At 38.5% G+C, this 25,307-nt stretch overlaps 1 protein-coding gene across 2 annotated transcripts in view; it reads right to left on the bottom strand.

The window, feature by feature from the left end:
- Cdh20 (cadherin 20) overlaps positions 1–25,307 on the bottom strand; it is a 259,456-nt gene that overhangs the window by 39,842 nt on the left and 194,307 nt on the right. For both annotated transcript variants that reach the window (XM_028883402.2, XM_028883403.2), the window contains exons 6-9: positions 24,922–25,109; positions 20,804–21,057; positions 6,305–6,441; positions 1,245–1,366 (exon numbers count right to left, since the gene is read on the bottom strand). In XM_028883402.2, coding sequence (XP_028739235.1) covers positions 1,245–1,366; positions 6,305–6,441; positions 20,804–21,057; positions 24,922–25,109 — 701 coding nt within the window. The remainder of the gene's footprint in view (positions 1–1,244; positions 1,367–6,304; positions 6,442–20,803; positions 21,058–24,921; positions 25,110–25,307) is intronic.

The following is a 25,307-nucleotide window of genomic DNA, read 5'->3' as shown; positions in this document are numbered from 1 at the left end:
ATTACACCAAAGTTTAAGAATCAGTGTTGAGGTCAGTTTGGATTTGAATCACTGAAGGGCTCCTTGATTTACAGAAACAAAGTCACCTTCTTTGGATAGAAGACAAAGACATTAGACTAAGGATGTTGAAAGAGCTCAAGTAAGTGTTGTTCTTAGAGATACAGCTTTGTGCAGAGGATGCTGGGGTGATGTTCCAGGTAAGTGGTAGAAGAGAGTGCAAAGCTTTGTTGCAGTCAGAGCCTGAGTTACCTACCATCTGGTCGGATGTGGACTTCAACCCCTCAATTACCTTAACAAAATGATCTTGACTATCTGCTCTGTAAGAATCCATAGGACCACAGTGTATACTCTAAGATGGACAACAAGACTGTTAACGGGGGAAAGAAGCATACAAATGCAGGAGCAGAATGGAGGATGTGGAAGGACAGGTAGAGGGTATGTAGTACCTGACAAATACATTAATATGTGGCCACTGAAAATGGAGTTCTGGATGGTTCTCAGTCAGACCTTTTGGAATTTGATGAAATACAAGGTTAGGTTTAGAAATGTACCTTAAAAATATGTTCCTGAAGGTTTTTAGAACTGTGGTTATTCCTATAACCATACTATTCTGTGAGCCAAGTACTGTTAAAGCACTATTCAGATCACAAAATGTAATTTGGAATCCAAGTGGTTGTCTTAAATAAATAATTGGCACCTGTTCTAAAGAAGCTGGGAACCCTGTTTTCTAATCCATACTTTCTGGTGTGAACATGTTATTGATCATGAATTCAGTTATTGTGTTGATTAGTTTTATGCCAACTTGATACATAGGGCCATTTGGGAAGAGGGACCCTCAATTGAGAAAATACCTCCCTAAGATTGGCCTATAAGCACATGTATAGAGTATTTTCTTGATTAATGACTGATATGGGAGGTCCCAGCACCTTGTTGGCAGTATCACCCCTGAGCAGGTGGTCCTTCCTGGGTTGTAGAAGAAAGCAGGTCATTCAGCCATGAGGAGCAAGCCAGTAAGCAGCTCTCTTACATGGCCTCTGCATTAGCTCCTGCCTCCAATTTCCTCTCCTGCTTGAGTTTTCACTTTGATTTCCCTCAATAATGGACTATTACCTGGAAGTATTGAATGAAGTAAAGCCTTTCCTCCCCAAATGACTTGTTCTCACGGTGGTTTATCACAGTGATAGAAACCCTCACTACCACAGATATCTTTAACGGTTACCTTGTCCATCTGGGGTTTACCTTACCTGTCCAGCCTTGGCATTCTCACAGATAAAGGCTTCATAGAATCTGGGAAACTCTGGAGCATTGTCATTCACGTCTAAGACTTTGATTGTGACAGCAACACTTCCCACTTGGGAGGGATTGTCTAAAGAGAACATAGGGAATATTGATGGTGAGGGCTCAGTAAGTCAGAAAGGTAGCTTCTCAATCTGGTTTGTCAAGGAATAGGGAAATTTTAACATGGTCATAGGGTGTGTGTTTCCTGTTAAGAGTGTGACCCCACACAAGCTGGGACAGAAGGAAGCATATTCTAGGGTGTGTTTGACATCAGGAATTATGCAGGAAAGGGCAATACTTAATGGGGAACAAGTGCTAAAAAATGAACCTGAAAGTTTTGACTCCTGCTTGGTTCATACTTTGGGTTACAGAATCAAAAGTCAACTCTATATTCTAGAATAGCCCATTCTAATCAGGATGTGTGCTTGTGGAACATTGGGCTTTACTGTGGGGAATTCCTAGTGAGACCTTACTCAAGGTCAGAAATTCTGAGCTTGCTTTACCCAGCAGGGCTGCATAATGGAATGATTTGGCCACGGGCATGTTTATCAGGTGTTTTGAAGGGTCCACACTTGTGTGTACGTTGTGTTTTGATCTTGAAAGGGGAAGGTCTTTTGCCTCACCCCTTGGCATGTTATAAAAACCCCTTTGAATAAACCTTGAGGTGGCTGGGTATTGACCCAGGGCCTTCCCAACGCTACCCTGTGTCTCTGTCTTTCTCTCCATCTCCATCTATATTTCTATAGAATATATATATATACATATATATATTCTATAGAGTTCCTCATTCCTCTCTACTCCCCACAAGAACCCTTCAACAGGTTGGAGCTGGGCTCTGACACTTTACTTGGGTAGAATAATCAATTCTTTGATTTAGGTTCAGTTTCGAGTTATGCACAGTGATACACAAAGCACTGCACGTTTATTTCTTCCTAGGGACTAAATGGATATTATAGGAGCTCATTCCAAAGCCACAACTTTGGCTGTGGCAGGAGCCATGGGCATTCATGGGGAAATGTGTTTTTTTGGTTTGAGTCTTTGGAATTGCTGCCTGGAGACACACACACAACCCCCATATTCTATTCCTCCTGTTTTGGTCACTACCCCAGGGAGACAACAGCAATTATTAGACAAAAATGTGAGGAATTTTGCTAAATCACAGAATACACCGTTCTTCAGGTTCATTTTTTTTCTTTCTTCCTCAAAAATATTTATGTTTTACTATCCCCCCCTAAATAATTCTGTGTGGGTTAGGCTATTCTCGGGGAAGGTGGTAAGGTCAGAAGCTGGGTCTATATGATACCATGACTGAAGAGTAAAGTTAACAAGGGGAGAAAGAGAGGAAATGTATTAGTAAGGGCAACACACAGATGAAAAAGCACAGAAGCAGAAAGGCTGTGTGACAAAAACCAGGACGCCATCTGTGGCTGGGGCCCTATGGGGAGGAAGAAGAGTAGACTGCTGCAGTAAGAACCTACCTGGGCCACAGATTGCAGAGTTAAGTGCACACAGGCAGCAGTGGCTTCTGGTGCAGAGAAGGAGTGGTCCTAACACAAACACAGCCCTGTCTGGGATAACTGACAGTTCATGGGTTCAGACTCAACAACACTGTGAACCTTAGGAAGGATAAGCCATCCCAGCTGACTGCTCCTCCACCTGCAAACTCCCAAATCAGAGACTTGGGGAAAAGCTGCTCAGTTAGTACTTTGCTATTAAACAATTATTTCTTCTCCACCTCCTTCTCCTCTTCCTCTCTCCTCCTCATCCTCTTCCCCTTCTATTCCTTCTCCTTCACTCATTAGGTTTTTCTTCTTTTTGCTATACTTTTAGTGTTTGATTCATTTATTTTCTTAAAAATATAGTATTTCGTGTGTGTGTGTGTGTGTGTGTGTGTGTGTGTGTGTGTGTGTGTGTGAGTGTATGTGGGGCTTCCATACCACTGCTCATGTGTGGGGTCAGTTCTGTCCTCTCACCTTCATGTGGGTTCCAGTTTACACTGGTCATCAAGCTTGTGGAGCAAGCACGTTAACTGCTGAGCCCGTTCACCAGCCCAGTATTATTTTTATTTTTCAAAAAAGTTTTTTATGATTTTTCATTTCTCTTGTAATGCTATGTAGTTTTGTTTGTGTATTTTTCTTTTCAAAAATTTATTGTGCATACAAGTGTTTTGCTTATGTGTAAGTGCCATGTGTGTGACTCATGCCTGTGGAGGTCAGAAGAGGTTGTCAGATGCTCTGGGACTGGAGTGACAGGTGGCTGTAAGCCACCATGTGAGTTCTGTGAATGGTACCTGGGTTCTCTGTAAGAGTGCTCTTAACTGCTGAGCCAACTCCCCAGCTCTCCATTTTTCTTTATTGTACAATAGTATTTCAAGTATGTCCTGCTTTTTCTCTTTCTCTTCCTATCATTCTTAACCTTTTTCTTTTATTTAACCTCACTGATTTATCTTTCCCCTCATCCTCCTTTATTTCTTTCATTTATTCTTTCTTTTTATTTAATTAATTAAAAACTGTGTGTATATGTGTGTTTGTGTGATCGTGTGCGAGCATGTGTATGCATGTTGTGTGTATGGTGCACTTGTGTCATGGTATTGTGTTTGGAGGTCAGAGGACAATTTTGTAAATCCAGTTCTCTTCTCCCAACTTTATGTGGATTCTAGGGATCAAACTCAGGCTTTTGTGGTAAATGTCTTTACTGGCCAGGCCATCATGCTAACCTTAATCAAATTACTTTCTAAGCTTATAGCTTACTCTACATTATTTTTTTCCACTTGCTTGGTCATTAGTGACAGAGTAGTGGACTATAACTATTTTAAGAGAATTTTTGTATCTGCTTTGATTTGGTCTTGGTATTATTAAAGTGGCCTGTTATTTTAGTCTCTTGTATGGTATTGGAATTGAGCCCTCAAGAACAGACTGCTTTCTAAACCCAATAATAAAATGGAAAGTATATCTGACAGATGGACAAATCACAAAACAGAAACACAAATATGAAAAGGTAGGTAGCATGTCTTTGCCAAAGATCATATGTTACTAACTGAATCCATCAATATTGAAAAGGTTGAAATTCCGAACAACGACTTCATTTGATCAGCAAGAGGATACAAACAAGCGGATGAATGAGATAAGGAAGACAGTTCAGAGCCTAGATAAGAATGTACCATGGATGAGAAATTCAGCAAGAAAATCAAAATTTTGAAAACAAAACCACAAACAAACAAACAAACAAAACAAGCAGCCTGGTGTAGAGGCTCACACATTTAATCCTAACATTCAGGAGGCAGATCTCTGTGAGTTCAAGGCCAGCCCGTTCTACAAAGTGAGTTCCAGAACAACTGTTATACCTGTCTCAAAAACCCCAAAATAAGCAAACAAATTATTAAACAATTGTTGGAAATGAAAAATTCAATATATAAACACTGAAAAGCATTACCAGTGAACTAGAGTAAGCAGAAGAAAGAATATCAAGAATTGAAGGTGAGAAAATACTGTATTCAGATATAAATAATGAAATAAATGAACACAATCACAACTTTCAAGGTGAACTGAGAAAGAACCAGTCATGCCCAACCCAGTAAACCAGAAAACCACTAATATTAATAGGAGAGAAAGAAAAAAAAAAAACAAGCAATATTAAAACCAGTGAGGAAAACAGTGAAACAATTTATAGAATTCAGAAAATGTTTCTAAAAAATAAATGTAAATTGTTTTAACTTTTTTCTTACAAGCTAGAGACTAGCTGATTGATCAAAAACTAGACACAAATATTTGTTCTTTCCAAAGACACATCTCACGGGAAAAGGCACACAGGCTGAAGATGAAAGAATGGAAAATATGCACCTAGTAAATGAGATCTGGAAACAACTAGGAATAGCTAATGTATATTTTAGGATTAATTAGAAGAGATAAATAGGTTCATCACTTGTTAGTAAAAAGAAAAATCACTTAAGAAGATGCAATTTTTATAGCCAGTCATGGTGGTGAATGCCTTTAATCACAATATGTAAGTGACAGAGGCAGACAGATTTCTCTGAGTTTGAGGATAGTCTTTTCTACCTAATGAGTTCTAGGCTAGGACAGGGCCACACAGTGAGATTCTGCCTCAAAAATGATTGTAAATATATATGCCTTGAATCTTAGTATACATAATTTCATAAAAACAAACATTATTGGGCATAAAAAGACAGAAAGACCCAGATATAATAACAGTGAGTGACACCAATACCCATTGTTATATATCATATAGATTAACAAAAAAGAAGTCAAAGAAACTTCAGAATTAAGCCTCCCCATATATCAAATGGAACTTATAGCTATCTACATAATATTTTACCCAACATGTGTAGACTAGACATTCTTTTTAGCAGCCTACGGAATTTTCTCTAAAATCAAGTTATATTATAAAAAAAGTCTTAACAAATACAAAAACAAGCCCAGAGTAATTTCTGCCGTCAGATCATAATGTAATAAAAAACCTAAAAATCAATAGCAAGAGAAGCTATAGAAACATAAAATTAAACAATAGATTCCTCAGTAGTCATTGGGTTATTGAAAAAATCAGAGAGGAAATTGAAAAATCCCTAGCATCAAAACCAAATGGAAAGAAAACTTACCAGAATGTTAGGGATACAGCAAAGGTAGTTCTAAGATGGATTTTCTAGCTAATCTGAAACTTGAAAAAGAGGAAAGCTGTAGTCTCATGGCTCTGCTCTTTAGAATTGGCATCACTGTAGGGAAGGAAAGCTGCTCCAGGCCTACTCAGTCATAAACAGGCAATGACTCACCTCCTGACTGACGCAGAATTGACTGGCTGAGTACTTACATAAAAACAAAAACAAAACTGAACTTAAGGATGTGCCTCAACCAAAAATGAACTATAGACCAAATTACACGACCATTTATTTGTATAGCATATACTTTCAGCTTCTCCTCTAGAACATATTGTTTATTACAAGGTCTAGAAACTTTCACTTTCTATACCTTTACATTTTGTAACTTTGTGGAGGCAAATAAACTATGTTACTTACTCATTTCCATAGCAAGGACTGTTATATTATGCCAAGAAAACTCTTCTCTGTCTAGTGGTCTTGCAGTCATTAGAGCACCTGTTGTAATGTCAACATAGAAAAATCTCCCAGGGTCACTGCTTCTGTCGATGGAGTATCTGCAAAGTATGGATTATGTAATTATTTTCACTTGGATAAGCATCGTAGTACATGAGAGAAATGAATACATACACTGTGTTAAAGGTGGCTCAGTCACCTCTGAGCTATGAATATGTGGAACACTATAGGTTTTATCATGCTTAAGAGAACCTTTTTTTTTTTTAACTACTTCAAGTATCTTACTTAAAAATGAAATAATCAGAGTACTGAGTACCTTATGGCAATTCCAATGTACACAGAAATTAATTTATGCTATTTAAGATTAAAGCTGCTCCAAGAGTTTTTGGGGTATCCTCAATATCAGTCTCTATTTATATATGTTTGAAAGTCAACTGAATTCTTAAATGCTAACCTGGAACTTGAAAAAGCAAAGTACAGTCATGTAGTTCTGCTCCTTAGAACTGGTATCACTGTTGGAAAGGAAGGCTTTGCTCCAGGAGTTCTCACTCATAAACATGTAATGATCCAACTCCTGACTGACACAGCATTTACTAGCTGAAAGTTCCTTATATAGGATTTTAGCAGGATAGAGCAGGTCTATTTAGGTTGCCAGTTATAAATAAAACTGAGTTTTGTGCATTTATGAGGGATGACCTGCTGGAAACTATCATATGACCTTCCAAATTTGAAGGGCATTGTAAGCAGGTGTTCCATAAAACAGAGGCCATTTTTTGTTCAGGCCACAAGCCTTATCTGTTGTTTCCACCATGTATGTTCAGTCTGGACCAATGTGCATTTTATGTAGGAAAAAGAGGATAGCTGCAGGCACTTAAGCCAGACAATTTTAACCTCTCCAAAGCAAGAATTACATGACTCATTTTGCTGTTGCTCTGTCTTTTGAGTCTTTAGTGAATTTGGTTATGAATAAGATCTGTAATTCTTGTTCAGTCTGATTTGGCAACCTGGTTCCCTCTATTCACCTGTATTATCTCATCTATTCTCTGTCTTGGGAGATGGATGTAAGTTCATGCACCAGGATGTTTAAAGTAAGACATTTTGATAATTTGCTGTGACTGGGAACCATCATTGAGACTATCGTGTGCTCCTTGGTAAAGGTTAGCAATTTCTTATTTTTATTGAGAAATTATTTATTTTAGAATATAGCATAATATTTCTCTCTCTCTCTCTCTATATATATCTTATGGAATTAAAAATCAGACTAATTAATGTACACATCATTTCTCCTATTACTTTTATGGCAAGAGCATCTAGAATCCATTTTCCTACACTTTTGAAATATATAATATATAATTAACTAGTTACCTTCTGTATTATAGATCACCACATCTTCTAGTCTAACTAGAACTGTTTCCCTTGACCAAAACATTCTCTTTCTCTGTCCATCAACATTGCTGGCCTTAGCCTATGATAACCACCATTGTCTTTCTTTTATCAGTTCAACCTTTTAGATTTCACATTTAAATAAGATCATGGGGTATTTACCTTTCTGTGCCTGGCTTATTTCACACAATATCATGTTCTCGAGATTCATTTGTGTTACTACAAATGATAGAATTTCCTTCTTTTTAAAGGCTGAGTGATATTCTCTTGTGTATGTATAAAGTGCCAGATTAAAAAATCCATTCATCTGTTAACGAGCACTTAGGTTGTTTCCATATCTTGGCTTTGTGAGTAATGTGGCAGTTAACATGGAAATGAAGATGCTTCTTCTACATACTGATTGTAATTCCTTTGGATATATGCCCAGAAATAGGATGGCTGGATCATATGATAGTTCTAGTATTTTGAGTAATCACTACGATGTATTTTAAAATGGCTGTGCTAACTTAGATTTGCACCCACAGGGTACAAAATTTCCCTGTCTTGAACATTCTTTGCTATTTTTCATCTTTTGGGGAATAGCCATTCTAATAGGTGAGATGCCATTTCATTGTGGTTTTAAACTGTATTTCCCTGAAGGTTATTGATGGTGAGCTTCCCTCCCTACTCCCCATACATTTGCAAGGCTCATATGTATTTTCTTTTGAAAAATTGTTTAGGTACTCTGACATTTCTGAAAATAAGATTATTTGTCTTGACATCAAAATACAATACAAAGCAAAAGTAATCGAAACTGTCATATGCTCATAGAAATAAAGACATTGATCAATGGAATAAGGGTGAAAGCCTAGAAATAAATGTTTATATGTTGGGAGCACAAAGGTCCTCGTGCCCACAGATTTCCAGGGAACCCAGGAATATTAGCACCCAGGATTAGTCTTTCAAAGGGCTAGATATATAATCTGTTTTTCCAGAAAGCTGGAAATTTGAGGTGATGAATAGCCTGGTGATCTGCATTATCTTTTGGACCAGGCCTTATCAAACTCCTACAACTAGGACCAGGGGTGGCTAGTAATCTAAATGACCTTTACATCTAGAGGCTCCTCAAGCTCCCACAACTAGAACCAGAAGTGGCTAGCAGCCCAAATTGCTGTGGGATATCTTTCTGTATGGTGTGAATATGTGTTGATCACATTGATTGATAAATAAAGCTGCATTGGCCTATGACAATACAGGATAGAGCCAGGTGGGAAATCCAAGCAGAGATACTGGAGAAGGGTGGAGTCCGGAAAACGCCAGCCGGCTACCCAAGGAGCAACATGCCAGCAGATCAGTAATGCCATGGCCATGTTGCAGTATATAGATTAATAGAAATGGGTCGATTTAAGATGTAAGAGCTAGCTAGTAATAAGCCTGAGCCATCAACCAAACATAATTAAACCTTTGAGTGATTATTTTAAAAATGGCTGCAGGACCAGGGAGGGACAGAAAAGCCTCCTCTATAATATCTGCATGCCCAAGACCAGGACAGATTCTTCCTTAGGCCCTTAATCTAGTACAGGGAGCCTATCTCTAGAACCCATCTTCTTGGAAGAAATGACATGTACCATGAGTCGAGTTTCAATGTAATTATGCTTCCTTGTGAATTGGGGATTATGTTACAACAGGAAACTTTTTTTTTTTTTTTCAAATTGTACTGTATTTTAAATATGCTGACAATGAACCACCTGGCATCAGACTCCCCAAAGTCTTGATCCAGGTTGAGAAGTCAATCAGAACCAAGTTTTCATTCTCATCTCATCGTGGTTTGCTTCTTTGCCTGGACACCTTCAGGGTTCCCCTCACACATATCTATGAGCCACTCATTGGATTTTTTTTTTTGTTAAAGATAACAAGAATGCATAATGGTGTGAAAGAATCATCCTTGATGACTGGTATTTGGAAAACTGGCTGTCCACATATAGCTGACCCTTACCTGGCCCTTTTCACAATAATCAGCTCAATAATGAAGCAGAGACTTAAGATCAGAAACTAAATCCACTAGAAGAAAATTATGTAACATTGGTCTGGGCTGTGATGTCTTGAATATAACCCCAAAGGCACAGAAGCAGAAAGAGCAAAACCAAACAAATGAAATGACATTGAATTGAAGATTTTGCATAGCAAAGAAAACAATCACAAAATGAAAGAAAACCCAAACTGGGAAGAAGAATAAGGAGCCAATGTTCAAAATAAAGATGTAGCTTGTTGTTCAAAGACCAGTAATTATAATAGCTCCTGTGTGGTCACTTTGCTGTACATTTAACATGCAGCTTCTAGTAATGTTCTCATATCTTTGAAATTTTATCCTAATCATCAGGCAAGCAAACAAACTTAGGGAAATTAATTCACTTTCAACTAAGATTTAAAAACCATCTGTATGGAGTTATAGAGTTCAAAACTTTAATAAAAATTGACAGAAATGGCAGTCTTTGTCTTAAAGTTGTTGAGATGGAGAAATTGCAATTTTCTTAAGAATTTATTTTTATTTTGAAGTGTGTGTGTGTGTGTGTGTGTGTGTGTGTGTGTGTGTGTGTGTGTGTGTGTTTTGGTGGGTGACATGCATGTGAGTAGGTTCCTGAGGAAGCTAGGAGAAAACATTGGATCTCCCAGAGATGGGGTTAACAGGCAGTCATGAGCCACCTGATGTGAGTACTGGGAGCCAAACTTGGGTTCTCTTCAAGAGGAATGAGCATTCTTAGCCACTGAAGCTTCTTTCCCCTGAAACTGTAATTTTGATAGTAATAATTTTAAGTGCAGTGTTTTGCACACTGCAGCTTGGTGAGCTGTGAAATGAATATGGTTGATTATGATTAGCATTGAAACAAAATGAAATGGAATGAGATATGTGCATGCCAAAATCACATGTAGTGAGGGTAAATACTGCTACACGTTAAGCTATGTCTGTCTATCTCTAGATCTGCATGTATATGAAACATTTTACTTCAAATGTATACATTTCTGTAGAGATTCATGATTGCTATTTAGAGAGTAGATTTAAAGAGACAACAGATGAGTAAGAGCCAGAGAAATTGGAGTAACTTCAGTTATGAATTCAGATGGAATAACTTCTGTTATGACTTTCCAAGTCTTAGGGAATTTAAAGAAGACAGTTAACCTCTCTGCCTGTGATCCTGTTTAACAAACATCTATTATTTGCTAGACTTTGTTTAAAACATCAAATGTAGTGAGTCACTTATCCTCAAAATAACACCACTGGTAGACTTTATTATTATTTCTGTTTTATAGATAATTCCATTTGGAGACTCAAGAGGTTAAGTCACTTATCCAAGGTCACACTAGTGGGAATCAAATCTAGAGAGTTCAGCTTCAGGGTCTGGCACCTTAGCAACACCTACCAGTGCCTTATTGACATATGGATTGTAGAAGACTAGCCATGAACACAGCTTTACCTCTTCGAGATGAGGCATGATAAGAAATGGTTAAGTTTTAATAAACAGATCCATGTACTTAAAGATTCATTTAAAATGATCTAGGCTGTGCTGTTTTCTTCTGAGTGTATCTGTGACTTATCTTCAAAGTTTATCAGCTGCTTTAAGAGTTGACTTCTTTTACTGGTTGGCTAATGATACTGTAATCTTTCAGCTCTGAGACAAGAGAAAAGCCCCACATTTGGTCCACAGAGTACAACCCGGATGGCAGCTCTCCAGGCTGTGGGCATATTGCTGGGGGAGAATAGCCCATGAGGAACCAGAAACCTACTTCACCACAGCGACTATCACAGATGGTGTGGGAAATGGAGTGACAGAAATAACCAAGTCACAGGACCCCTGACAGCAGTGCCTGGTCGACACAGCAGGAGCCTGCCTTAGGGAGCTTCTCTCATCGGGTAGAATCCCCTCTTCAATTTCCCTAGCTAGGCCACAGTGAGGGAATAATGGCCTTCATTTCTCTGAATGGGGCACTGGGCCAACTTCCAGGGTGCAGGAGAACAAATTGAAAGAGCAGATACAGATGGAAAACAAGGACATTGGGACCTAGTAGTGAATCCTGTATGTGCTTTTCCTGTCTCCATCTGTAACATTCTCACCTATTATGAGGAGAATATGCTTAGCACACACATGCAAAGCTGCCTTGAGCAGACAGTACTGACGTTTGACTGCTTAGATGAGGACATTCTCTGTCATGAGCAGGCTTGTTGTATTCACTCACAGCAGGATGGCACATGAGACCAGGCTGTTTCCATACCAGCAGGAGTTGCTTTTAGTTGCTAAATGGCTCACTATCCTCCTAACTGAAGTTTTTTTTTTTTATTATTATTATTATTATTTTTTGAGCATTTATCAATGATAGAAGGGATCTAAGCATTGCAGTTTTCATATGCAAACAACTAAATCTCCAGTGTTTGGGGGATTACCAGTGAATAATGACCAGCGCTTATATCTTAGCACAGCATCAGCTTTTTAGAAAGGAGATTATAAAAGTCCTAGTAATCTTTTAAAAACATTAAATGACCTTTAATCTGTAATATTTTAACTTTAGGTGATAGGTTGATTTGGGAGGCTATTTAGTATATATTTGCTTTTAATAATCTAAATCATTAAATATTTATAACAAAAATGTATATGAGTTAGCTATGTAACATAATATACAAATTATATTTCAATTTTTATTTTAAAATTGTATTTATAATATTTTGTGTTTGTTGGTCTGTGTGAGTGTATTTGCACATTTGTGTGCAGGTGTACACCCCTGTGTTCATATAGAGGGTGTCAGATCCATTGAGAACTGGAGTTAAGAGGCATTTGCAGGTTGCCTATACATTGTTTCTTGGGTGATGAAGTCTGAACTCTGGTGCTCATGATTACTCAGCAAGAGCTCTTAACCACTGAGCCATCTCTCCGGCTCCTCAAATTAACATTTCTATAAAAGGTGAGAATATCATGCATAATTCTATTACAGGGGGAAGCAATCCCAAATAGGTTAGTAAATAAAAGCCACAGAGTTGACTTTTCAATTCTTTTCTTTTTGAGATCTCTTAAGAATCTAGGACCATTGATGTTCCCTGTGGACGTAGAGCAATTCTGTGTTGCTTTGGGATGGCACAGAGTCAAGATCCTGATATCTACCAATGGGAACTCTATTATTTGTTACAAAATTCAGAGGGGAAATTGTGTACGTGACTCCTTGTCTTCTTACTCTACGTCAGGAACCTTGTATTTGCCAGTTTTCTCCCCAAGGATGTAGAGTTCTGCCCCAGAACAGCAAGGGGACCCTGTTCTAGTCTCGGGGTGTGTGCTCTTGTATTCATCCTGCTTAGGCTCCTTGGAACAGCCAGGGGCTTCCTTAGAAGCCCCTCATGCTGACAGATGTCTTCAAAGGTCCTAGCTGAAGTGGCATTTTTTGTTAGCTAGACAGATTTCTTCATCTTATCGGTCTCATTTTGCTGCAGTCATGAGTGAATCTTGAACCATGAATGTTTTTTTCTCTCCACTGCCCCCACTGAGATGTCCTGGGATAAAGGCTGTAGTACTGAATCCCAGATACACCCTGTGAAGTTGTGTGTATGTGTGTGTGTGTGTGTGTGTGTGTGTGTGTGTGTGTGTGTGTGTGAGTGTGCATGCCCGTGTACTTGATTGCATTCAATCTCTTGATTTATTTGTTACTCATTAGTGTGACTCCTTATCAGACCTTGTTTCCAGTGGTTATTACATACAGGTCCACAGTCAGAATCTGGGAGATAACATGGAAATATACTGTCCAGTCCATATCTATTTTAGAACTTGAATCTCCTTTCATTTACATTTATGCTTGTTTTATTTCTCTGCCATGAGGTTTTATTCTCTACAGTAGTCCCACATTACCTTCTTTGACAAGAAAACTAACTGCTATCTCATAAAATAATAGATATATAATTAACAAGTCATGATCACAAAGTCATGTGTTTCTGAAAACAGAAATTTATGATGCATCTGTTTCATTGTGTTGTGATTGCTATGGTGACATTATGGTTTCACTTATGTTGTTTTACAACAGAAAGATTAAGGTTGAAATATAAATTTATAAAGTTTTTATAATTCAGAAAAATTTTCTGTTTTTTTAAAAATTAAAGAACTAAAATCACTTTTAGCCATTTTGATGTTTGAACATGTAATGTGTTTACTAGTTAGTCAGAGGGAGCAGACTTTCCCCTGGTGGAGTTATTCTCTGGAGAAAATCATTCCTGTTAAACTCCAAAAGCACATTTTCATTAAACACAAACGGCACCAGATGAGGGAAGCGGCCAGGTGACAAAAAAGGCAGTTGATAAATGGGGGTGTGTTCAAAACGTTTTATCTCTACCGAGGCTCCAGATTCATTTTACTGTGTGGCTTTCAACAATTAATGTGACAGATGGCCTCAAACAGCCTTGGAATTCTGATCGTTTGTGAGTCTGGCTTCAGAGGCTTGGCAGTGGCTGTGGAAGGTTGAGGTGTCAGTCTGTCCACCAGCTGTTTGCACTTGCTTCCAGAGTTGACTGGAAACCGCCAAGGCTCTCAGAGAAATGCTCCAGTCTTGAAGGGGAATCATCTCAGTTGCAATCTTTATAGCAAAACATACCTTGGAGAGACAGAGATGGAGAATTATGTGTAGTGTAGAGGACTCTCTGGCCAATCTGTCAGTCATCAAAGCCACTGACCTTAGGGGGTGTTTCTGTGTCTGTTTTTCTATACTATAAAGAAATATATGATATATAATATTTTCTTACTTTGTTTTATTTAGTTTTTGAGATCAGGGGCTCACTGTAAATAACTATACAAGGTATCATTTTATAGTTGCATGGCTCTGGCTGTCCTGGATCTCACTCTGTACCTGATGGCCGGCCTCACACTTGAGGTTATCTGTCTTTCTCTGCATCCCAAATGCTGTGATTACAGGTGTGTGCTATCACAACTTGGTCTTTCCCATTTGTTTTAAAAGTAGAAATGTCAACGGCTAGTAAACGTGAAAGAATGTGAGTGAATTTTAAAGTACAACAGTCAGTAGTCTTCCTATACACTAGCACTAAACTAAACTTTCTGACGAAGAAAGCAAGGGAAAAATTCCATTCACTACTACTTAAAATTACCTCGGGCTAGACTAACCTAGGAGAAGTTAAAGATCTTCACAGTGAAAACTCTGAAATAGTGAAGAAGGAAACTGAAGAAGAGATTGGAAGATGGAAAAATATCCCATGTTCTGATTGGTACAATTAGTATTGTAAAAATCATCATATTACAGGAAGAGAGCCGAGATCCACTGTAATCCCCATCAGAATTTCAATTACATTCTTCACAGAGCTGTAGGAAAAGCAACCTTTAAATCTATATAGAAGCAAATGGTTGGTTTGTTTGTCTGTTTTTGTCTTTGAAAAGGGTTTCTCTGTGTAGCCCTGGCTTTCCTGGAGCTTGCTTTGTAGATCTGGCTGGCCTTGAACTCACAGAGACCCACCTGCCTCTGTCTCCTGAAGCAAAATGTTTATGCTCATAGATTGGTGCTGCTGTCAGCTGCTGGGGGGACTATATGGTCTCATGCCAGGTCAAAACGAAGAGACTAAGTGATTGCTGAATATTCAGCCATAAGAAAGCATCCAAATATACCCTCCAGTGCTGAGGGGACATTGTGAAAGTGAGGGACGGGAAGAATGCCAGAGCTGGAAGATGTGATGGAGTGTTGAGGAAAGTTGTGCTCTAAGCATGGCATGGCTGTTGCACGCTGGAGTGACAGCAGCTATGATTACCTGGGGAAGATCAGAGCAGTCTACATCTTACCATGGAAGTGGGAGGGCTCTTGAGGCTGCATCCCTTTCTACAAATCTATAAGCAATTAGTGATTGCTGGGGTGCTGTGGATATCACTCTATGTAAATAAAACACTGATGGCCAGTGACCAGGCAGGAAGTATAGGCGGGACAAAGAGAGAGGAGAATTGGGGAAACAGGAAGAAGGAGGAGAGAGACTGCAGCCACCGCCAGGAGAGGAGCATGTAGAGACACCAGTAAGCCACCAGCCACGTGGCAAGGTATAGATTTATAAAAATGGGTTAATATAAGATAAAAGAACAGTTAGCAAGAAGCCTGCCACGGCCATACAGTTTATAAGTGATATAAGGGTCTGAGTGATTATTTTATAAGTGGATTGTGGGACTGCGGGGCTTGGGGAACCTGGAGAGAAGCCCTCCAGCAACAAATGGCGCCCAACGGCTCGAGTTTCCACCTTAAACCTGAGAATATTTAATAACCAATTCTAAACAGAGCCAAAACCAGGTTCCTGCTTCTTGTCTCATACGGGCAGCTAGATGCGGCAAAACGCAAGTTTGGACACTGGCGGGTTCCTGGCGGGTGCGTTTGACCGGCAGTATGGCGGAAATGAGGCATCTGCCAGCGACAAATTAAGCTGTGTGGTAGATTTAGTCTTTACTAGTATTTAAAAAAAAAAAAAGAGGTTTCTGGGCTACACGCTGCTTTGATAAAAGCTTAGACCCACTATTTCTGAGACTTGATGACTCCCAGAGCTGGCAGAAAACGTACCACTGCCATTTTGGGAAGCTGAAGTGGGCGGAGCCAGCAGCCACAGCGCCGTTTCAGGCTTACAATGGTACAGTTTAAAGCAATAGGCTCAAGGCTCAAGGTAATATAAAACATAAGCCACATAAAGATGGCTACCACACAGAGAATCTGGATTATGTTCTCTTTGATATTCATAACTAAAGAAAAACATTTGATTACAAAAGCTGTTGAGTTATGCCAAAATGTATATTTTAAAGGTACCTTGACTTCAAAATTTGGATATAAGGATATGTTACTTTGGAAAAGAGGTTCTGCTTTTGTTTCCACAGAAAGCCAGAGGCTGTGGACTTGTTCCAGATTAAGATACATCAGGTTTCACCAGCCAAGACCCCCTGAAAGGACTCCGATGACACCATGGCCCAGATGATCCAACATCCAGATCGGTTTCAAGGCAACTGGTTCACATAATACAGCCTCACGGACTACCCCATACGTCTAAAATTTTCTTTGCGTCCCCATAAGATACAGCGCCCCCCTCCAGCAGGAAGTAGTAAGAGATGCTACGCCCAAATTCCCAAATATACCAAGCTGGCTTTAGAGGTGGAATTGGCTCACTCCCCCTCTAAACCAGACATATTGCTTTAAAAAAAAAAAATGGCTAAGGGATTCTTGTGTCCCAAATCAGAAGAGCCCTCTGGTGTGGGACAGAGAAAAACCAATATTTTTATTTAAAACAGGTTGATTATAAATGTGATCTCTTTCTAAAAAAGAAAAGGGGATATGATATATAGGAGGATATGGAGATGATAAGATAAAAGGGTAGATTAATGAACCTACTTTTAAAGAACAACTTGTTTAAAATGTTTTACATTGGTATAAATTTTAGTTCATTGATACAGACTTGAAGTTAATTTTGTTATACTGTATATATATATATATATATTTCTATTCTTGTTTGAGGTATTATGTTTATATAACTCATTTAAAATTGTAATGGATAATTAAAAAATAGATTAATAATTAGTCATCTATGATAATCATATCTGTAGCCATGTTAGTTAAGTCTTCTAGGTATACATAGATATATTTCAGATAGATAGGTAATCTTCAAACACTTCATAGACCTGGAGAATATGGCATTTAAATAACTTAGAATTCTGTTGACGTGAGACACAATTGCTCCTGGCTGCACCAATTTGATCCCGAGAGAATGTTGGGTTTCTAAGACATTTCCATTTGGAAGTTTGTCTTTTTGGCACAAAATGGCCTACTGGGCAAAGAACTGCCCTTGCCTTGATGGCTGACAGTACAAATGCAATGCTGTCCTTTCTGGACAAGCGGGACACAAGGAAAGCGACCACTGTACTCTGCCAAGACAGGGTAAGATGGTCTCTTAAAATTCCTGCTTCTAAAAATGGTCTGTCAGATACTCTAGGCCTGTAGCCAATTTGAATGCACCAACAATGCTGAGAAACATTAGGTGACTGTCCAGGCTGCCAGCTGTCTTGGTCTACTCTTGCAAGATTCCCGAAAGTTGCTTGCATCCATCTACCATTTCTCAGGTACCATTATGTTCCTTCTCAGGTCTTTGATGTGGTTGAAGGCTAGATAGTCGTAATTTCCTCAGTTATGATAAAAGATAAGTTAGCTATAAAACCTTAAACTCACAAATATAAGATAGATAGGACATCTTCTTTAATATTGTAACTATAATTCTTGCCCGGTAATTGTTTTGTTATATGTAATTTTACCATGTTAAAGTTAAAACCTTCCTTTTTAAAAAAAGAAGAAAGGGGAAGTGCTGTGGATATCACTCTATGTAAATAAAACACTGATGGCCAGTGACCAGGCAGGAAGTATAGGCGGGACAAAGAGAGAGGAGAATTGGGGAAACAGGAAGAAGGAGGAGAGAGACTGCAGCCACCGCCAGGAGAGGAGCATGTAGAGACGCCGGTAAGCCACCAGCCACGTGGCAAGGTATAGATTTATAAAAATGGGTTAATATAAGATAAAAGAACAGTTAGCAAGAAGCCTGCCACGGCCATACAGTTTATAAGTGATATAAGCGTCTGAGTGATTATTTTATAAGTGGATTGTGGGACTGCGGGGCTTGGGGAACCTGGAGAGAAGCCCTCCAGCAACACTGGGGGAGGGAGAAACATTTTCTTCAGAGGTTTAGCCACTATGAAGATGCCCAAGTTCCTGTAAGCAACTCTCATAAAACTCATCAGGTACCCCTAAACCAGAGAATACCTCTAACACCAATCGAGTAATGGACCAACCAAACACAAAATCCCCCAAGACATGAAAGTAGAAGAGGGACTACTTGGAAAGAGAAAGAGGATCAGCTCAGTGAGGTTTGGGGGAGACAAAAGGTAGGAAGTGAGGGTGATAAAAACACATCGTATACATCTATGAAAACTTCACATTGAAGCCTATTTTTATGTAATTCGGTATAACATATGCTAACAAAAGCAAAGACTCCTAAACAGGTAAAGCAATAGTAAAGTGCAGTGTTGGAGGTTTCACAATCCCCAGTGTTAAGTTATACTAAAGAGCCATAGTAACAACGCAATCAGGGTAGTGGTCCAAAACCATGCAGACCAATGCAGTAGAAAGTAGAACCCAGAAATAAACACAAAACGCTGTAGCCACCTAATGTTTTTACAAAGCTGTCAGAATCATATATTGGAAAAAAACACAAGTTCTTCAATAAATTATGCTGAGAAAACTAGATATTCACAGAGTGAATAATGAAGCTGGAGCCATGTCTCTCAGCCCTTACAAAAATGAGCTTCAAATGGATCAAAGATCTTAACATAGGGCCTGAAACCCTGAAACTGCTACTGGAATATACAGGCAATGTATTTCAAGGTACAGGTATAGGTAAGATCTTTCTAGAAATAAATCCAACAACACAGGATATAATTCTGAGAACTGCTAATATGATTACATGAAGTCAAGCAGCTTTTGCAAAGCAAAAGAAGCAATCATCATGGTAAATAGATGCTACATGGAGAGGAAGAAATCTGTTCTAACCATACATCAGATAGGACATCAATGCCTAGAATACACAGAGAACTGCAAAAATTAAACACCAATGCACCCTACATATTGTCCAAGTTGAAAAATGGGCTAATAAACTGACAGTTCTCAAAAGAAGAAATAAAAGTGGACAATAACTATTTGAAAATGTGCTCAGTACTCTTAATCATCAGGGAAAGCAAATTACAACTGCTTTGAGATTGCATCTCATCTCTAGAAAGCAAGAAAAAATGCTGGTGGGAATGTAGGGAAAAGAGATCCTTACACATTGCTGGCAGAAATGTAATCTGCTGCTACTACTGTGGACATGAGTGTGGGGGTTCCTCCAAAACCAAGGAACCCAGCTGTATCTCTTCTGGTTATTTACCCAAAAGACTCCAGTTCTACATGCAGCAGAGATGCTTGCACAATCATGTTTATAGCTGCTCTCTCTGTTCACAATAGCTAAGTTTTTGGACCAGCCTATATGTCCATCCACAGGTGAGTAGATCAAGAATACATGGCTAATGTGCCCAGTGGAATTTATTCATCCATGAAGAAAGAAACATGAAATCATGGCATTTTAGGAAAGTGTATGGAATAGGACACCATGCTATGCAAATATAAACCAGACTCATCATGTTTTCTCGTCTATGTGGTATTGTGGAGTCTAGATTTAAATTTGTGTGTGTGTGTGTGTGTGTGTGTGTGTGTGTGTGTGTGTGTGTATGTGTGTGTGTGTGTGTGTGTGTGTGAGTGACATGAAAATAGAAAGGGTGCCATACATAAAAGAAGATATCTTAAGGGAGGGGAAAATGGGACCGTGGAATCCCTGTGACACGGAAGCAGAAATGGTGACACCTGTGGGGCAGAAGGGACCCAGAAAAATGGGGTCAAGTTTGTTGTGGAGGAAGGTGAATAAGAACAAAGTATGAAGACATAAAAATGCCACAACAAAACCCACTTCTTTGTATGCTAACTTAGAAAAAGACTAATAAAGTCGGACAAGAGCAGCAGTTTTGAAGATTTAGACATCTGTGTGTGACTGGTGGTTTTGTATGTGGGTCTGCTCCTGGGTTGTTTGCATCACCGCTCCAGGACATTAGGCAGTATCTGGGCATATTTGGGGTTGTTATAGCTTGGAGGCTGATATTATTCACCCACATTTTGTGGGTGAAGACCAGAGATTCTGACTTTAGAGCCTTCAATGCCCAGGACAGACCCAAAAATCAACAAAAACTGATACAGTCCCGAGTGGTAGTGGAGCCATGACTGAGGATTCAGGGTGTGTGTGTGTGTGTGTGTGTGTGTGTGTGTGTGTGTGTGTGTGTGTGTCTGAGCTAAATGGAAGTGAGTTTAAGATTTAATTGTCCAGTTACATGATGTTGTCATGCTATTTGTTCAACAAGAAAAAGCTCAGAAAAGAATTTCCAGAGATGGGATTTGAAAAGGTTGAAAATGCTAGAACTTTACATAGAAGGTAAAGGAAAATTTCAGGATATGAGGACAAAGTGAAATCTGTGGGGAAACCTGATTGAGTTGTTGGTCACATCTGGGTCCTTGGCAGAAATGATCTGAATGGTTGTTCCAATTGTCACATCCTCAGGCACCTCCACAAAATAAAAGCCAGGTTCAAACACAGGGGGCTCATCCACGTCCTCCACACTGATGTGCACTGTTGTGGTGTCCTGAAATGGGCCAAGGTTCAGAAAACGCATCTCTAGGTGAGGATTGGCTCCTTCCACCTTCAGAGTGTAGCTTTTCTTGCTTTCAAAACTTAGGGGCTGAAAGACAATGAGAAGAAAACGGGTCAGCTGATAGCATACATATCCAGAGTTAAAAGGACATGCAATCCTGGTGCTTAGTTGAGAACCCCCAAATTCACTGAAACAGTGAAAAAAGAGAAAAAAGTAAAAACAGGGACATCCTGTCTTATTCTGACATTCTCGGTGATAACATCAGATTCAATCATGGGTAAAAAGGAAGGAAGATGTCTAGCAAGCTCAGTTTTAACTTTACTCAGCATGGTCTGGATAGAAAGTTTGGAGACCCTCATTTGTCTTGCCCTAATTTTAAGAAGGAAAATTTTGTTTCCTGAGAACCCTTCTGTCCCAGGTGGACAAGATGGCTGCTGGTGGTCTTGTGTTCCAAGGCATTTTCTCTCTTGGAAAGATATTGGACAATTAAGACCGAGCTTGTGTTCTGTCCTAGGATGTCCATGGATTAGGTTTTTGATTTTCTGTTTCTTCTTAAAATTTTTCTTTTTGAGGAACCCATTTTAGGGGAGGAATGGGACTAGTGAGAGTGGAGGAAGGATGGGGAAGGAGGGTGGGGCATGAGCAAGATAAAATGATATGTAAATGTACAAAAATTTCTTAGTGAAACCCATCATTTTGTTTGTTAGCTACAAAAATTAATAGATTTGTTTTCTTCTTGACTTTAAAGCAACAGTGATTCTTTCTAAGGAATTACATTATGTGCCTCAAAAGTACTCTTGGCATACTGTGTCACATCAACCTTTGTTTATTTAGTTTGTCATAGATGATCCCTTTTAAACTTGACTTTAAAATCCTGGTCAACATCTAACTTTGAATTCAGAAAGCTCAGAAGACAGGACTAAGGAGACATGGTTGCACAGTGCCACCTAAGATGCTGGCCCAAATGTACAAATTCTTTGACCAGGGCTCATGCACAAGAAATCAGTTTTGTCTGTAATGATTCCAATTATAAAATACAAAATATTAAAAAATACAAAATTGGTTCAGTGGTTAAGAGTGATTGCTGTCTTTCAGAGGGCCCACATTCTGTTCATAGAACCTATATAGGGAGGGTAATTTTTTTATTACAAAATTTCTGTGTATATTCTTTCCTCAGATTCAAGGTCAAAAACAAATACTTGGTTTTTTTAATAAATAAAAATCCAAAAGCAAAGTTGGGTTTTCATTTCCCAGTGTGCAGTAAGGCCAAAGACCCAAAATGTAGTAAAAAAGTATTATTGCATTAAGTAGTGCCACAATTGGTCTTTCTATGTGTTAAAATTTATATGATGGTACATAAAGATTTGGTGTGACCGTCTATATGACTAGGGTGTAGGTTCTCATAGCATTTCATACTTTGGGGGTTTAGTTGTTTTCTAACTGATTCTATGTCACAATTGCCGGGTGCTGAGCTCTGTTGTTAGTGCCCATGCAAGCTGTATGCAGAGAAAGGCATTGGTGCTGTGCATGAGTCTAGTTTTGCACAGGGCTGATACTGCATGCACTGGGATTTACTGCTGTCAAAATGTCTCTGAAAGGCTGTGTAGGTAGAAGGGTGCTGAAGAGCTAGCAGGGAGTAAACCTGATATAGACGAGGCAAATATGTCCAACTACGTCTCTAAGAGCTCTTCAAATAATTTCGGATAAGGTATTGGATCACATAAAGTTGGAAATTTTTTGAAGGATATATAATAAAATGATGATAATTGTTAATTCATGACCTATTAGGAGTAGAGAAGTATAGAATTTATGTGTTTTGTGACCTGCCAAAGAGGAGAATGGACCACTCTCTACAATTACTCTTTTTGCTTGCAGATGGAAGCTAAACTGAAGACTAGAAAATGGCACAATATCATGCTACTCCAGAACAAAGAAAACTCTGAAAATTACATATTTCTAGGCATATTTCAAGCATTTAAGAGACTGAAAATCAATTGACTGATTACTTAAAAGCTAAAATGACACATGTCCTGTGTAGCAATCACCATGCTTGTATGAAGACCCAATTCTTTCAATTCAGCTTGATTTTTCTTTTTGAAAAAGTATGTGCTTTTTAGACAAATAATAGACCTAAGGGAAATAAATCAAAAGCAAAACTTTTGTTTCAATTTTATATGACATTATTAATGACAAAGGAAGATGATGGGTGTGGATCAGACATCTGGGAGCTGTTCCAGACATATGGATTTAACAGTCAATAGCCTTTAAAATGTTTATTATATGTGACTAGTCCATCTACCCAACTTATTGGTGTTTCTCTTAATTATATTTTCTGGCAGCTCATATGTTCAGAAAAGGAATTTAAACAGCCTAAGAAAATGTAAGTCTGTTTTGATTGAACATGGATACTGTTTGGATAATGACATTGAGAGGCAGGGTTCTGGATTGCAATGTCTAATCTTTTCCAGATAAGGGAGTGGAGAAAAGACATTTTTAGTTTGCTCAAATTGTAATATTAATGAATGCATTGTTTTAAAAATGAATACTTATAATGATATCTAATCTATATATAATAATAATTTAATATGTCACTATTATATCATTTAGAATGTTTTTTTCAAAAAAAGTTTAATTTAAATATGAGGTATCCTGAAGGCTGCATTTTATCATTAGTTAATTTTTGAATTGGTGCCTTTTGCATTCAAGAAAAAAATAATTATTTAAAGCTTTGGGCATTTTCTAGTGGTTAGTGGTGTGTCAATAGTTGAAACAAAACATATAGTAGGAAAACATTTTTAATTCCTTCCCATGTAACAAATTGGTATTATTTTTAGTCACCTTATAAGGCTAGTATATATTATTAATTTGCAAAAATAATAAATTATACTGTTTAATTATGTAAATATGTTTGAGGAACTCTGGTGTTCATGCTTTATCCACTGATCCAACTCCTTAGGCCACAAATTCAGTTTTTTAAAAGTTTAATGTAGGTTAGGAGATGGCTTGGCCGGTGAAGTACATGCCACACAAGCATGGAGACCTGAGCTGGATCCCCAGCAGCCATGTCCAAGCCAGGCCAAGTGCATGCCTCTAACCCCATCCTGAGGAGGCAAAGATCTCTTTCCTCTACATGCATCTTCACAAATGCACATAAACGCATGTACCCATGTACATACATATGTTGTGCACACAAAAATAAAATAAAAGAAGTTTAAAATAGGAAAAATTTACCTTCCATTTATTGAATTTATCCATATGTGCTTTATGGCACATAAAAAATGAACATTTCCCTTTAGGGAACTGGGCACCTTGAGATGGAACAAAGAAGTTTTATGTTTGATAAAACTTTTCAAGTTTCATTTGCATTTATGGGTCTTCAAGAAGCAATTAAAAAGTGCTATGTATTATTTATTGATTCATAATAATATAGCTTGTTTTGCTATTTATGGAAAACTGATGCAAAGATGTGGAATTCAAATATTGATTAAGTCATTAACAACATTAGAACATCAAGCTATAGCATTCTGAGTGGCTAAGTAGAAGTGGCTTATTTATAATATATTTTTAATAATGCTTTCTATAAAATAATGCCACAGCCAGTGTTTCTGCATGTAAGTCCAAGCAATAAGAGGTGCTTATTAAGCTAGTGAGGAAGCGTTGTCTTTAAATTGTGTGTGTGGTACGATGTGTCTGAGTGTGGATAAACCCATGCTGTGTTGCAATGTGGAGGTCAAGAGGAAAGCTTGTGGAAGCTGATTCTCGTCTAGCAATGTAGGTTCTAGGTTGTCAGGCTTCTGTGGGAAGTACTTTTACCTGCTGAGCCATCTCATTGGTCCAGGAAAGAGATTTTTATCGGAGGACTTAAAACACATCTTAATACACAACCACCTCCACTAGCGTTTCACATGCAAAGTGCCCTTGCAAATGATTTGGAAAAGGAAATAGAATCACCTTCTTCACAGTTATGATGCCAACTTGGAAATTTGGGTCTGTATTAATATCAAAAGTATCTGCACCATCTCCATCCACAATAGTATACTTCATCTCTGCATTGATTCCTTCATCCAGGTCCTTGGCAAACACTCTCCCCACAGTGGAGCTAATTGGAGCTGATTCCAGCACACTCATCTGATAATGTTCTGTGAAGAAAAGCAGGAACATACATTCTTGATAATCTGCTACTAAAAACATGATATCAAGCATGCCATGCAAAACATTTTCATGGATCATAAGTTAAAGCTCAAGTTCTACAGTTTGAAATTTCAGTCCAGAGAGTGCAAGCAGCCCTGTAGCCTGTGGGAAGTGCTGAATGCTCAAAAGGAGGAGTTGAAATAGCT

This window comes from Peromyscus leucopus, chromosome 15, assembly GCF_004664715.2.
Source record: "Peromyscus leucopus breed LL Stock chromosome 15, UCI_PerLeu_2.1, whole genome shotgun sequence".
Taxonomy (NCBI): Eukaryota; Metazoa; Chordata; class Mammalia; order Rodentia; family Cricetidae; genus Peromyscus; species Peromyscus leucopus.
Note: the sequence above shows the minus strand (reverse complement) of the source record. Positions and strands in the feature narration are given on the sequence as shown.